Source organism: Delphinapterus leucas, chromosome 3, assembly GCF_059928025.1.
Source record: "Delphinapterus leucas isolate spDelLeu-1000000601 "Yukka" chromosome 3, BTC_Dleu_Yukka2, whole genome shotgun sequence".
In the NCBI taxonomy this organism is placed as follows: domain Eukaryota; kingdom Metazoa; phylum Chordata; class Mammalia; order Artiodactyla; family Monodontidae; genus Delphinapterus; species Delphinapterus leucas.
The window spans coordinates 35,297,847-35,312,209 of record NC_143131.1 but is presented as its reverse complement, the minus strand read 5'-3'; the positions used below and the strand labels follow the sequence as shown (position 1 = coordinate 35,312,209).

The following is a 14,363-nucleotide window of genomic DNA, read 5'->3' as shown; positions in this document are numbered from 1 at the left end:
AAATGCTGGAGAGGGTGTGGAGAAAAGGGAACCCTCTTGCACTGTTGTTGCAAATGTAAATTGATACAGCCCCTATGGAGAACAGTATGGAGGTTCCTTTAAAAACTAAAAATAGAACTACCATACCACCCTGCAATCCCACTACTGGGCATATACCCTGCGAAAACCATAATTCAAAAAGAGTCATGTACCACAATGTTCATTGTAGCACTATTTGCAGTAGCCAGGATATGGAAGCAACCTAAGTGTCCATAAACAGATGAATGGATAAAGAAGATGTGGCACATATATATAATGGAATATTACTCAGCCATAAAAAGAAACGAAACTGAGTTACTTGTAGTGAGGTGGGTGGACCTAGAGTCTATCATACAGAGTGAATTAAGTCAGAAAGAGAAAAACAAATACTGTATGCTAACACATGTTCATGGAATATAAGAAAAAAAATGGTTCTGAAGAACCTAGGGGCAGGACAGGAATAAAGACGCAGTCGTAGAGAATGGACTTGAGGACACGGGAAGGGGGGAGGGTAAGCTGGGACGAAGTGAGAGAGTGGTATGGACATATATACACTACCAAATGTAAAACAGATAGATAGTGGGAAGCAGCTGCATAGCACAGGGAGATCAGCTTGGTGCTTTGTGACCACCTGGAGGGGTGGGATAGGGAGGGTGGGAGGGAGACGCAAGAGGGAGGGGATATGGGGATACATGTATATACATATAGCTGATTCACTTTGTTATACAGCAGAAACTAACACACCATTGTAAAGCATTATACTCCAATAAAGATGTTTTTAAAAAAAATGGCACTTTTACTTTATGATTCCCTGATAATCCTTTGGGTTAGACTATGTTGCGGTTGAACATTTGCTCATGTGCTGGGAAGATTTGTATTGTGGGAGTATTGTGAAAGTTAAGAAAGGATCTGGGCGGGTCCCAGCATCAGCTTCGCGAAGGCTCTCGGCCTCTCGGCCTCTCGGCCTCTCGGAGTGCCGCGGCCCGCAGGCACCCGGCACATGCCCGCCCCTCCGCCACAATGCCCAAGAGGAAGGTCAGCTCCGCCGAGGAGGAGCCCGAGAGGAGATCGGTGAGGTTGTCAGTTAAACCGGCTCCCGCAAAAGTGGAAACGAAGCCAAAAAAGGCAGCAGGAAAGGATAAATCTTCAGCCAAAAAAGTGCAGACAAAAGGGAAAAGGGGAGCAAAGGGAAAACAGGCTGAAGTGGCTAACCAAGAGACTAAAGAAGACTTACCTGTAGAAAACAGAGAAACTAAAAATGAGAAGAGCCCAGACTCTGATGAAGCAGGAGAGAAAGAAGCAACTCTGATTCATATCACACATCCCGTCCTATCAGTGGTCCCTGTCTCCCTGCTTGTACAATCCAGAGGAATATTCTTATCAACTATTTTGTAAATGCAAGTGTTTTAGTAGCTCTAGAAACAGTTTTAAAAAGGAGGGAATCCCACCTTATCCCATTTTTTAAGTGTAAATGCTTTTTTTTTAAGAGGTGAAATCATTTGCTGGTTGTTTTTTGGTACAACCAGAAAATAGTGGGATATTGAATATGGAAGGCTTTGATTATCTTGGGTGTCAGCTTAACATTCCACAGATGAGGGGTAGCTTTTATATCCTATAATACAAAGCATACTAAATGGCAGTTTGGAGTCAGTTGTGCATTTAATGTCTTAAACACATGAAATTACTTCTTTTTCCATGTTGTTTTTGGTTGAATTGTTTCCTAAAGCAAACCACTCACTCCCTGATCTTGGCTCTCCTGGTCAGAATTTGTGTACTCTGTAACATCTTTGGTTGTGGTAGTCCAGTTCTTCTCGTAACTTTGTTAATGTGCTCTGAACGATTGACAATTTGAGTATGTAGTGTATATGATATTACATTGTGAATTAGTGGGACTTACGATGTAACAGCATATCAGTATTTGAAGATATTGGTACTTGATACCCTGTCAAGGAAAATTTGCCTCCAAATTTTAAGCTGGAAAGTCACTGGAATAACTGTTCAGAAAAGAATCACAACTACATGATTTTTTAGATTTTTGGTACGTATGTTAAGAAATGTATACAATTTAGGAACTTCCCTGGTGGCACAGTGGTTAAGAATCTGCCTGCCAATGCAGGGGACATGGGTTCAAGCCCTGGTCCGGGAAGATCCCATGTGCCTCGGAGCGAATAATCCTGTGCACCACAACTACTGAGCCTGCACTCTAGAGCCCGTGCGCCACAACTGCTGAGTCCCTGTGCCACAGCTACTGAATCCCACGCGCCTGGACCCCATGCTCTGCAACAAGAGGAGCCACCGCAGTGAGAAGCCTGCGCACAGCAAAGAAGAGTAGCCCCCGCTCGCCACAACTAGAGAAAGCCCGCGCCCAGCAGCAAAGATCCAACACAGCCAAGAAAAAATAGAATTGTATACAATTTAACTGTCTGTGCTGATCCTCAAAACAACCAGTAAAATCTCAATTATGAAAAAAAAAAGGAAAGGATCTGGACAAAATGGAAGGTGAACTTAGGTGGTAAGTTACATTCTTGAAAGGGACTGAGTTAGGACTCTGATTTAAACACTTTTCTTTGAGTCTTATTTAACAAAGACTTTTTCTTCCATTGTGAAATATCTGTATAACCTAACCTTAAATTTAATATTATTAACTAAAATATTTAAGCAAAGTAGCAAATGCTTAAAAAATTCAAAATAATGAGGAACCACCCCATCCCCTGTCCACCCCTCTCAGCTGCAGGGGGTTTCATGGGGCAGAAGATCCCTTCACTCATTGTCTTGGTTAGGTTGGTGGGGAAAAAAATGTTAAATTGTTGAAAACCATTGGACCCGATGATCTGTAAAGTTCTCTTTAGTTCTAAAATTCTAAACTTCTTATTGTTAAATCGTCAAGAGCACATATTAAGTGAGGAGCAAACAATGTGTCTTTTTTTTTCTTTTAGAAAAAATAATTATCTCATTCCTCCCGTGATTAAAAACCTGCAGTGGCTCCTAGTCCTTGGGGGTTTTTAAAGGATGGTCAGGCTCGGCTCCTTCCTAAGTCCCAGATCAAGCAGGAAAGTCTATTGAGATTGGAATAATGAGAATAATTCTTTGTTTAAAATAATGTTTTAAATACAAGGAGTTTAAAATATCAATGCTGAATTTTCAATTTGGAAATAGTAAAAAATATTATATTAGTCTGCCAGCGCTGCCATAATAAAAATATTGCAGACCGAATGGCTTTGACAACAGAAATTTATTTTCTCACAGTCTAGAGGCTAAAAGTCTGAGATTAAGGTTTGGTTTCTTCTGAGGCCTCTCTCCTTAGCATGCAGATGGCTGCCTTCTCTCACTGTCCTCACATGGTTTCCTGTGTGTACCTCTGCTGTTTCTCTGTGTATCCATATTTCCTCCTAAAGGCACACTTGTCAGGTTGGATCAGGACCTACCCCAACTGTTTCATTTTAACTTAGTCATCTCTTTAAAGGCCTTATTTCCAAATACTATCACATTCTGAGGTACTAGGGATTAGGACTTCAACATATGAATTTGGGGAGAGACACAATTCAGCTCATGAAGGATTTCTTGTTATCATTACCCTTGATTTTCAGCTGGTAATTATGAAGATTGCCAGGGAAAGCTCTTTGATATTGGTCTTACAAACTATGTTCTAATTTAGAAGAGAACATTTTCTTCCTGAAAAACGAAAACTCTAAATCACTTATTTAAAATTGAAAAAAAAATTTTTTTTGAAAAGTAATACATGTATATGTTAAAATGTCAAATAGTGCTAAGAGGTCTATTTATAAAACAATTTCCTACCCCCACTTTCAACTCTTAGCTGTTTCTTCTTGTATTTATCTTTTTAAAATTTTTTTAAATTTTTTATTTATTTTATTTTATTTTAATTTAACTTATTTAATTTATTTTATTTTTGGCTGCATTGGGTCTCCATTGCTGTGCACGGGCTTTCTCTAGTTGCGGCGAGCACGGGCTACTCTTCATTGCAGTGTGATGGCTTCTCTTGTTGCAGAGCACGGGCTCTAGGCACGCAGGTTTCAGTAGTTGTAGCATGTGGGCTCAGTAGTTGTGGCTCGCGGGCGGTAGAGCACAGGCTTAGTAGTTGTGGCGCACAGGCTTTGTTGCTCCACGGCATGTGGGATCTTCCTGGACGAGGTCTCGAACCCGTGTCCCCTGCATTGGCAGGTGGATTCTTAACCACTGTGCCACCAGGGAAGCCCTGTTTTTTTAAAACTTCCACATTTCTAATTGATAATGCATGCATAAAAGTTATCTTAATTCTTGTTGACAGACTTTTTGTTAAATTCTTATTATGGTTGATGAGGATTTTAGTTTTTATATTGAGGTATAGTTGATTTACAGTATTATATTAGTTTCCAATGTACAACATAGTGATTCAAAATTTTTATAGATTATACTTCATTTATAGTTATTATAAAATATTGGTCATATTCTCTGTGCTGTATAACATACCCTTGTAGCTTATTTATTTTATGCATAGTCGTTTGTACCTCTTTATCCCCTATCCCTATCTTGCCCTTACCCAATTCCCTCTCCTCACTGGTAACCACTGGTTTGTTCTCTTTATCTGTGAGTTTGTTTCTTTTTTGTTATATTCACTAGTTTTATTTTATTAAAATTAAAAAAAAAATTTTATTGAAGTATACTTGATTTACAATACTGTGTTAGTTTTAGGCATATAGCAAAGTGTTGTGGATATACATATATATATATATACATATATTCTTTTTCAGATTCTTTTCCATTGTAAGTTATTATAAGATATTGAGTATAGTTCCCTGTGCTGTACAGTAAATCCTTGTTGTTTATCTATTTTATATATAGTGGTGTCTGTTAATCCCATACTCCTAATTTATCCCTTCCCATCCTTTCCCCTTGGGTAACCATAAGTTTGTTTTCTATGTCTGTGAATCTGTTTCTGTTTTTTAAAAAAGTTCATTTTTATTATTTTTCGATTCCACATACAAGTGATATCGTATAATATTTGTCTTTCTCTGTCTGACTTCATTCAATATGATAATCTCTAAGTCCATCCATGTTGCTGCAGATGGCATTATTTTATTCTTTTTTATGGCTGAGTAATGTTCGTGTGTGTGTGTGTGTGTGTGTGTGTGTGTGTGTGTGTGTGTATCACATCTTCTTTATCCATTCATCTGTTGATGGACACTTAGCTTGCTTCCATGTCTTGGCTATTGTAAATAGTGCTGCCATGAACGTTGGGGTGCATGTATCTTTTCTTCTTTTTTAAAATTTTTTCTGGCCTTTTGGGAAGTGTCATCTTAGGAGGAACTTGCCTTTCTCCTCTTATGCTTTTTTTTAAAAAAAATAAATTTATTTATTTATTTTTGGCTGCGTTGGGCCTTTGTTGCTGTGTGTGGGCTTTCTTTAGTTGCAGCGAGCAGGGGCTACTCTTCATTGCGGTGCGCAGGCTTCTCATTGTGGTGGCTTCTGTTGTTGCGGAGCATGGGCTCTAGGCGTGTGGGTTTCAGTAGTTGTGGCGCATGGGCTTAGCTGCTCTGCGGCATGTGGGATCTTCCCGGACCAGGGCTCGAACCTGTGTCTCCTACATTGGCAGGCGGATTCTTAACCACTGTGCCACCAGGGAAGTCTGCATGTATCTTTTTGAATTAGAGTTTTCATCTTTTCTGGATATATGCCTAGGAGTGGGATTGCTGGATCATACGGTAGTTCAATTTTTAGTTGTTTTAGGACCCTCCTACTGTTTTCCATGGTGGCTGCACTGATCTACAGTCCCACTAGCAGTGTAAGAGGGTTCCCTTTTCTCCACACCCTCTCCTGCATTTATTATTTGTAGATGTTTTGATGATGGCCATTCTGACCGATGTGAGGTGATACCTCATTGCAGTTTTGAATTGCATTTCTCTAATAATTAGAGATGTTGAACATCTTTTCATGTGCCTATTGGCCATCTGTGTCTTCTTTGGAGAAATTTCTATTTAGGTCTTCTGCCATTGTTTGATTGGCTTGTTTATATATATATATATATATATATATATATATATATATATATATATATATATATAGGCTTGTTTATATTTTTGATATTGAGAGAGCTGTTTGTATAGTTTGGAAATTAAGCCCTTATTGGTCTCATCATTTGAAGATATTTTCTCCCAGTGCTTAGGTTGTCTTTTCATTTCCTTTGCTGTTCAAAAGTGTATATGTTTGATTAGGTCCCATTTGTTTATTTTTGCTTTTATTTCTTTTGCCTTGGGCTGATCTAAGAATATATTGCCATGATTTATGTCAAAGAATATTTTGCCTATGTTCTCTGCTAGGGAGTTTTATGGTATTATGTCTTGTATTTAAGTCTTTAAGCCATTTAGAGTTTACTTTTGTGTATGGTGTGAGGGAGTGTTTGAACTTCATTGATTTACATGAAGCTGTCTGGCTTTCCCAACACCACTTGCTGAGGAGACTGTCTGTCTGACTTACTTCACTAAGCATAATAACCTCCAGGTCAAAGATTTTAGTTCTTTTGTACCTTTTCCTCTACACCCTCATTCTCCTAATATAATTATGTCACACTTTAAAAAAAATCCATATTTGGTGTTTTCGTAATTGTGACTGTGTAAAAACTATCTGCTAAGCCAATACTATGACTATATTTACTTATAGAACTTTTCATTTTTCCTGGAGTTATTAATTTACCTCACTTTTTCATTTGCTTAGTTTTCTTCTAACCTAAGGCTAAATTCTCCACATCTTCAAATGCTTCTGTAAGATCTTTCTCAATGTAACATTACGTACTTTCAAACCTGTCAGATAATTTATCTGTCTATTCTTTTTTCTCCCTAGAAATAACCGTCCTGGATCCTCTGCAACATTTCTGTCTGGATTTGTTGCCTTCCAGCCTTCTACACAGCTGTTACCTATGACTTTGCTTCATTACCTTACTGGGGATTCTCTTCTTTTTCTCCTATATTGGATCCCTTCTTACTGAATACCATCTTGGTTTCTTTTTATTTATTTATTATTTAAAGAAAAATTTTTTTATTTTTAATTTTCTTTTTGAATTTTTGAATTTTATTTTATTTTTTATACAGCAGGTTCTTATTAGTTATCCACTTTATACATATTAGTGTATACATGTCAATCCCAATCTCGCAATTCATCACACCACCCCCTCCCCACTACTTTCCCCCCTTGGTAGCCATAAGTTTGTTCTCTACATCTGTGTCTCAATTTCTGCCCTGCAAACCAGTTCATCTGTACCATTTTTCTAGGTTCCACATATATGCGTTAATATATGATATTTGTTTTTCTCTTTCTGACTTACTTCACTGTGTAAGACAGTCTCTAGATCTATACACGTCTCTACAAATGACTCAATTTCGTTCCTTTTTATGGCTGAGTAATATTCCATTGTATATATGTACCACATCTTCTTTATCCATTCGTCTGTCGATGGACATTTAGGTTGCTTCCATGACCTGGCTGTTGTAAATAGTGCTGCAATGAACATTGGGGTGCATATGTCTTTTTGAATTATGGTTTTCTCTGGGTATATGCCCAGTAGTCGGATTGCCTGGGTCATATGGTAATTCTATTTTTAGTTTTTTAAGGAACCTCCATACTGTTATCCATAGTGGCTGTATCAATTTACATTCCCACCAACAGTGCAAGAGGGTTTCCTTTTCTCCACACCCTCTCCAGCATTTGTTGTTCATAGATATTCTGATGATGCCCATTCTAAATGGTGTGAGGTGATACCTCATTGTAGTTTTGATTTGCATTTCTCTAATCATTAGTGATGTTGAGCAGCTTTTCATGTGCTGCTTGGCCATATGTATGTCTTCTTTGGAGAAATGTCTATTTAGGTCTTCTGCGTATTTATTTATTTATTTACGGCTGTGTTGGGTCTTTGTTGCTGCGTGCGAGCTTCCTCTAACTGTGTTGAGTGGGGGCTACTCTTCACTGCAGTGTGCGGGCTTCTTATTATGGTGGCTTCCCTTGTTGGGGAGCATGGGCTCTAGGCACGCAGGCTTCAGTAGTTGTGGCACGTGGGCTCAGTAGTTGTGGCATGTGGGCTCAGTAGTTGTGGCACGCGGGCTTTGGTATTTGTGGCTTGCAGGCTCTAGAGTGCAGGCTCAGTAGTTGTGGTGCACAGGCTTAGTTGCTCCGTGGCATGTGGGATCCTCCTGGACCAGGGCTCGAACCTGTGTTCCCTGCATTGACAGGTGGATTCTTAACCCCTGTGCCACCAGGGAAGTCCCTTCTGCCCATTTTTTGATTGGGTTATTTGTTTTTTTAATATTGATCTGCATGAGCTGTTTATATATTTTGGAGATTAATCCTTTGTCCGTTGATTCGTTTGCAACTATTTTCTCCTATTCTGAGGGCTGTCTCTTTGTCATCTGTAGTTTCCTTTGCTTTGCAAAAGCTTTTAAGTTTCATTAGGTCCCATCTGTTTATTTTTGTTTTTATTTCCATTACTCTAGGAGGTGGGTCACAAAAGATCTTGCTGTGATTTATGTCAAAGTGTTTTTCCTATGTTGTCCTCCAGTAGTTTTATAGTGTCCGGTCTTACATTTAGGTCTGTAATCCATTGTGAGTTTATTTTTGTGTATGGTGTTAGGGAGTGTTCTAATTTCATTCTTTTACATGTAGCTGTCCAGTTTTCCTAGCACCACTTATTGAAGAGACTGTCTTTTCCCCATTGTATATCCTTGCCTCCTTTGTCATAGATTAGTTGACCATAGGTGCATAGGTTTATCTCTGGGTTTTCTCTCCTGTTCCATTGATCTATATTTCTGTTTTTGTGCCAGTACCATATTGTCTTGATTACTGTAGCTTTGTAGTATAGTCTGAAGTCAGGGAGTCTGATTGCTCCAGCTCCATTTTTCTTTCTCAAGATTGCTTTGGCTGTTTGTGTCTCCATACAAATTTTAAGATTTCTTGTTCTAGTTCTGTGAAAAATGCCACTGGTAATTTGATAGGATTGCATTGTATCTATAGACTGCTTTGGGTAGTATAGTCATTTTCACAATATTGATTCTTTCAGTCCAAGAACATGGTATATCTCTCCATCTGATTGTGTTCTCTTTGATTTCTTTCATCAGTGTCTCATAGTTTTCTGAGTACATGTCTTTTACCTCCTGAGGTAGGTTTATTCCTAGGTATTTTATTCTTTTTGTTGAAATGGTGAATGGGAGTGTTTCCTTAATTTCTCTTTCTGATCTTTCATTGTTAGTGTATAGGAATGTAAGAGATTTCTGTGCATTAATTTTGTATCCTGCTACTTTACCAAATTCATATATTAGCTCTAGTAGTTTTCTGGTAGAGCCTTTAGTATTCTTTATGTATAGTATCATGTCATCTGCAAACAGTGACAGTTTTACTTCTTCTTTTCCAATTTGTATTCCTTTTATTTCTTTTTCTTCTCTGATTGCCATGGCTAGGACTTCCAAAACTATGTTGAATAATAGTGGTGAGAGTGGACATACTTGTCTTGTTCCTGATCTTAGAGGGAATGCTTTCAGTTTTTCACCATTGAGAATATGTTTGCTGTGGGTTTGTTGTATATGGCCTTTATTATGTTGAGGTAGGTTCCCTCTATGCCCACTTTCTGGAGAGTTTTTATCCTAAATGGTGTTGAATTTTGTCAAAATCTTTTTCTGCATCTAATGAGATGATCATATGGTTTTTCTCCTTCAATTTGTTAATATGGTGTATCACATTGATTGATTTGCATATATTGCAAGAATCCTTGCATCCCTGGGATAAATCCCACTTGATCATGGTGTATGATCCTTTTAATGTACTGTTGGATTCTGTTTGCTAGTATTTTGTTGAGGATTTTTGCATCTATGTTCATCAGTGATATTGGTCTGTAATTTTCTCTTTTTGTAGTATCTTTGTCTGCTTTTGGTATCATGGTGATGGTGGCCTCATAGAAGGACTTTGGGAGTGTTCCTTCCTCTGCAAATTTTTGGAAGAGATTGAGAAGGATGGGTGTTAGCTCTTCCTTTTCTAAATGTTTGGTAGAATTCACCTGTGAAGCCATCTGGTCCTGGACTTTTGTTTGTTGGAATATTTTTACCACAGTTTCAATTTCATTACTTTTGATTGGTCTGTTTGTATTTTCTATTTCTCCCTGGTTCAGTATTGGAAGGTTATACCTTTCTAAGAATTTGTCCATTTCATCCAGGTTTTCTATTTTTATTGGCACAGAGTTGCTTGTAGTAGTCTCTTGTGATGCTTTGTATTTCTGCAGTGTCTGTTGTAACTTCTCCTTTTTCATTTCTAATTTTATTGATTTGAGTCCTCTCCCTCTTTTTCTTGATGAGTCTGGGTAAAGTTTTATCAATTTTGTTTATCTTCTCAAAGAACCAGCTTTTAATTTTATTGATTGCTATTGTTTTCTTTGTTTCTGTTTCACTTATTTCTGCTCTGATCTTTTTGATTTTTTCCCTTCTACTAACTTTGGGTTTTGTTTGTTCTTCTTTCTTTAGTTCCTTTAGGTGTAAGGTTAGATGGTTTATTTGAGATTTTTCTAGTTTCTTGAGGTAGGCTTGTATTGGTATAAACTTCCCTCTTAGAACTGCTTTTGCTGCATCCCATAGGTTTTGGATCATCGTGTTTTCATTGCAATTTGTCTCTAGGTATTTTCTGATTTCCTCTTTGATTTCTTCAGTGATTTCTTGGTTATTTGGTAACGTATTGTTTAGCCTCCATGTGTTTGTGTTTTTTACGTTTTTTCCCTGTAATTGATTTATAATCTCATAGTGTTGTGGTCAGAAAAGAAGCTTGATATGATTTCAATTTTCTTAAATTTACCAAGGCTTGATTTCTGACCCAAGATGTGATCTATCCTGGAGAGTGTTCTGTGTGCACTTGAGAAGAAAGTGTAATCTGCTGTTTTTCGATGGAATGTCCTATAAATATCAATTAAATCTATCTGGTCTGTTGTGTCATTTAAAGCTTGTGTTTCCTTATTAATTTTCTGTCTGGATGATCTGTCCATTGGTGTAAGTGAGGTGTTCAAATCCCCTACTATTACTGTGTTACTGTCAATTTCCTGTTTTATAGCTGTTAGCAGTTGCTTTATGTATTGAGATGTTCCTACGTTGGGTGCATATATATGTATAATTGTTATATCTTCTTCTTGGATTGATCCCTTGATCATTATGTAGTGTCGTTCTTTGTCTCTTGTAACATTCTTTATTTTAAAGTCTATTTTATCTCATGTGAGTATTGCTACTCCAGCTTTCTTTTGATTTTCATTTGCATGGAATATGTTTTTCCATCCCCTCACTTTCAGTCTCTATGTGTCCCTAGGTTTGAAGTGGGTCTCTTGTAGACAGCATATATATGGGTCTTGTTTTTTTTGTTTTTAAAATTTATTTTATTTATTTATTTTTGGCTGCATTGGGTCTTTGTTGCTGCGCGCAGGCTTTCTCTAGTTGTGGTGCACAGGGGCTCCTCTTCTTTGCTGTGCATGGTTTTCTCATTGCGGTAGCTTCTCTTGTTGCAGAGCACGGGCTCTAGGCACACGGGCTTCAGTAGTTGTGACACTCGAGCTCTAGAGCACAGGCTCAGTAGTTGTGGTGCACGGGCTTAATTGCTGTGTGGCATGTGGGATCTTCCTGGACTAGGGCTCGAACCCGTGTCCCCTGCATTGCCAGGCGGATTCTTAACCACTGCGTCACCAGGGAAGCCATGGGTCTTATTTTTGTATCCATTCAGTGAGCCTGTGTCTTTTGGTTGGAGCATTTATTCCTTTCACGTTTAAGGTAATTATCGATATGTATGCTCCCATTACCATTTTCTTAATTGTTATGGGTTTGTTTTTGTAGGTCCTTTTCTTCTCTTGTGTTTCTCACTTAGAGAAGTTCCTTTAGCATATGTTGTAGAGCTGGTTTGGTGGTGCTAAATTCTCTTAGCTTTTGCTTGTCTGTAAAGCTTTTGATTTCTCTGTCGAATCTGAATGAGATCCTTGCGGGGTAGAATAATGTTGCTTATAGGTTCTTCCCTTACATCAGTTTAAATATATCATGCTACTCGCTTCTGGCCTGTAGAGTTTCTGCTGAGAAATCAGCTGTTGACCTTATGCAAGTTCCCTTGTATGTTATTTGTCATTTTTCCCTTGTTGCTTTCAATAATTTTTCTTTGTCTTTATTTTTTGTCAATTTGATTACTGTTTGTCTCGGTGTGTTTCTCCTTCAGTTTATCCTACCTGGGACTCTCTGTGCTTCCTGGACTTGGGTGGCTATTTCCTTTTCTATCTTAGGGAAGTTTTCGACTGTAATTTCTTCAAATATTTTCTCGGGTCTTTTCTCTGTTTCTTCTCCTTCTGGGACCCCTATAATGCGAATGTTGTTGTGTTTAATGTTGTCCCAGAGGTCTTTTAGGCTGTCTTCATTTCTTTTCATTCTTTTTTCTGTATTCTGTTCCTCAGCAGTGAATTCCACCATTCTGTCCTCCAGGTCATTTATCCGTTCTTCTGCCTCAGTTATTCTGCTATTGATTCCTTCTAGTGTATTTTTCATTTCAGTTATTGTATTGTTCATCTCTTTTTGTTTGTTCTTTAATTCTTCTAGGTGTTTGCTCTTTAATTCTTCTACGTCTTTGTTAAACATTTCTTGCATCTTCTCGATCTTTGCCTCCATTCTTTTTCCGAGGTCCTGGATCATTTTCACTATCATTATTCGGAATTCTTTTTCTGGAAAGTTGTCTATCTCCACTTTATTGTTTTTCTGGGGTTTTATCTTGTTCTTTCATCTTGTACAAAGCCCTCTGCCTTTTCATTTTGTCTGTCTCTCTGTGAATGTGGTTTTCCTTCCACAGGCTGGAGAATTGTGGTTCTTGCTTCTGCTGTCTGCCCTCTTACCATCTTGGTTTCTTTCCTGATTTTGATGGAATATTAATTCTCCACTAGGTCCTTAAGAAAGCGTGTTTAGAAGCTAAATTTTTGGAGACTTTGTCTCTGTTAAAAAATGTCTAAATTCTATTATAACCATTTATTATCTGGATATAGCATTCAAAATTGAAAGGTAATCACTTAAAATTTTTTTCTTATTTTTCAAAACAGAAATTACATGCTCATGAACCTAAATTTTAAAGGTTCAAGAGATTATAGAGAAAGTGTGTCTAACATGAGGGTGGTTTTTGGTATGATGCAACTGTTCTGTATCTGATTATAATGGTGATTACACCAATTTCTACATGCCTTAAAATCCATAGAACCGCACAACAAAAGAAACAAGTTCAATTTGTATGTGTGATAGTTTAAAAAATGAAAAGTAAATTGAGAGAATTTAAAAGTACAAAAAGGTAGAGAGGGCTTCCCACGTGGCGCAGTGGTTAAGAACCTGCCTGCCAACGCAGGGGACACGGGTTTGAGCCCTGGTCCGGGAAGATCCCACATGCTGCAGAGCAACTAAGCCCATGTGCCCCAGCTACTGAGCCTGCGCTCTAGAGCCCATGAGCCACAACTACTAAAGCCCGCGTGCCTAGAGCCCGTGCTCCGCAACAAGAGAAGCCACGGCAATGAGAAGCCCGCGCACCGCAAAGCTGCAACTGGAGAAAAGCCCACACGCAGCTACAAAGACCCTGCACAGCCATAAATAAATAAATAAATAAATAGATAGATAGATAGATAGATAGATAGATAGATAGCAAAAAGAAGTTTCTTTCTTTCTCTCTCCCTTAGCCTTCCAGCTTTAAACATCTAAACGTTCAGGGGTAAATCAGGCAGAATTGAAAGGAACTTGACATATATTCACTACTATGTATAAAATAGATAACTGATGAGAAGCTACTGTATAGCACAGGGAATAGTACTTAATGTTCTGTGGTGACCTAAATGGGAAGGAAATGCAAAAACAGGGGATATATGTATACCTCTAGCTGATTCACTTTAATGTACAGCAGAAACTAGCACAACATCGTAAAGCAGCCATACACCAGTTAAAAATTAAAAAAGAAAAAAAGAACTTGGAACTGCGCAAGTACATTTGGAGAATGCTAAGATTACTACTCTTAGAATAGTTCTAAATATGTTATTAATCAAACCTGGCGCTAATTTATTAAAATTATTTCTCCTACAGTTGGCAAACATGAATTGACTGGGCATAAAGTTGCTGTGAAGATACTCAATCGACAGAAGATTCGAAGCCTTGATGTAGTAGGAAAAATCCGCAGAGAAATTCAGAACCTCAAGCTTTTCAGGCATCCTCATATAATTAAACTGTAAGATCTGATTGTATTAAATATAGTCATATCATTTTTTCATCATTTTTGTTAACCTTCTTAATCTGACAAGTGAGAAAGATGAGTGACATTGCTTTGGTCTGTTCCTGAGG

The 14,363-nt window shown here is 38.0% G+C and overlaps 1 protein-coding gene across 5 annotated transcripts in view; it reads left to right on the top strand.

Moving 5' to 3' along the window:
- The window catches only part of PRKAA1 (protein kinase AMP-activated catalytic subunit alpha 1), a 46,397-nt gene that overhangs the window by 13,598 nt on the left and 18,436 nt on the right, over nucleotides 1-14,363 (top strand). For all 5 annotated transcript variants that reach the window (XM_022598578.3, XM_089908809.1, XM_089908808.1 and 2 more), the window contains one exon: nucleotides 14,109-14,250. In XM_022598578.3, coding sequence (XP_022454286.1) covers nucleotides 14,109-14,250 — 142 coding nt within the window. The remainder of the gene's footprint in view (nucleotides 1-14,108; nucleotides 14,251-14,363) is intronic.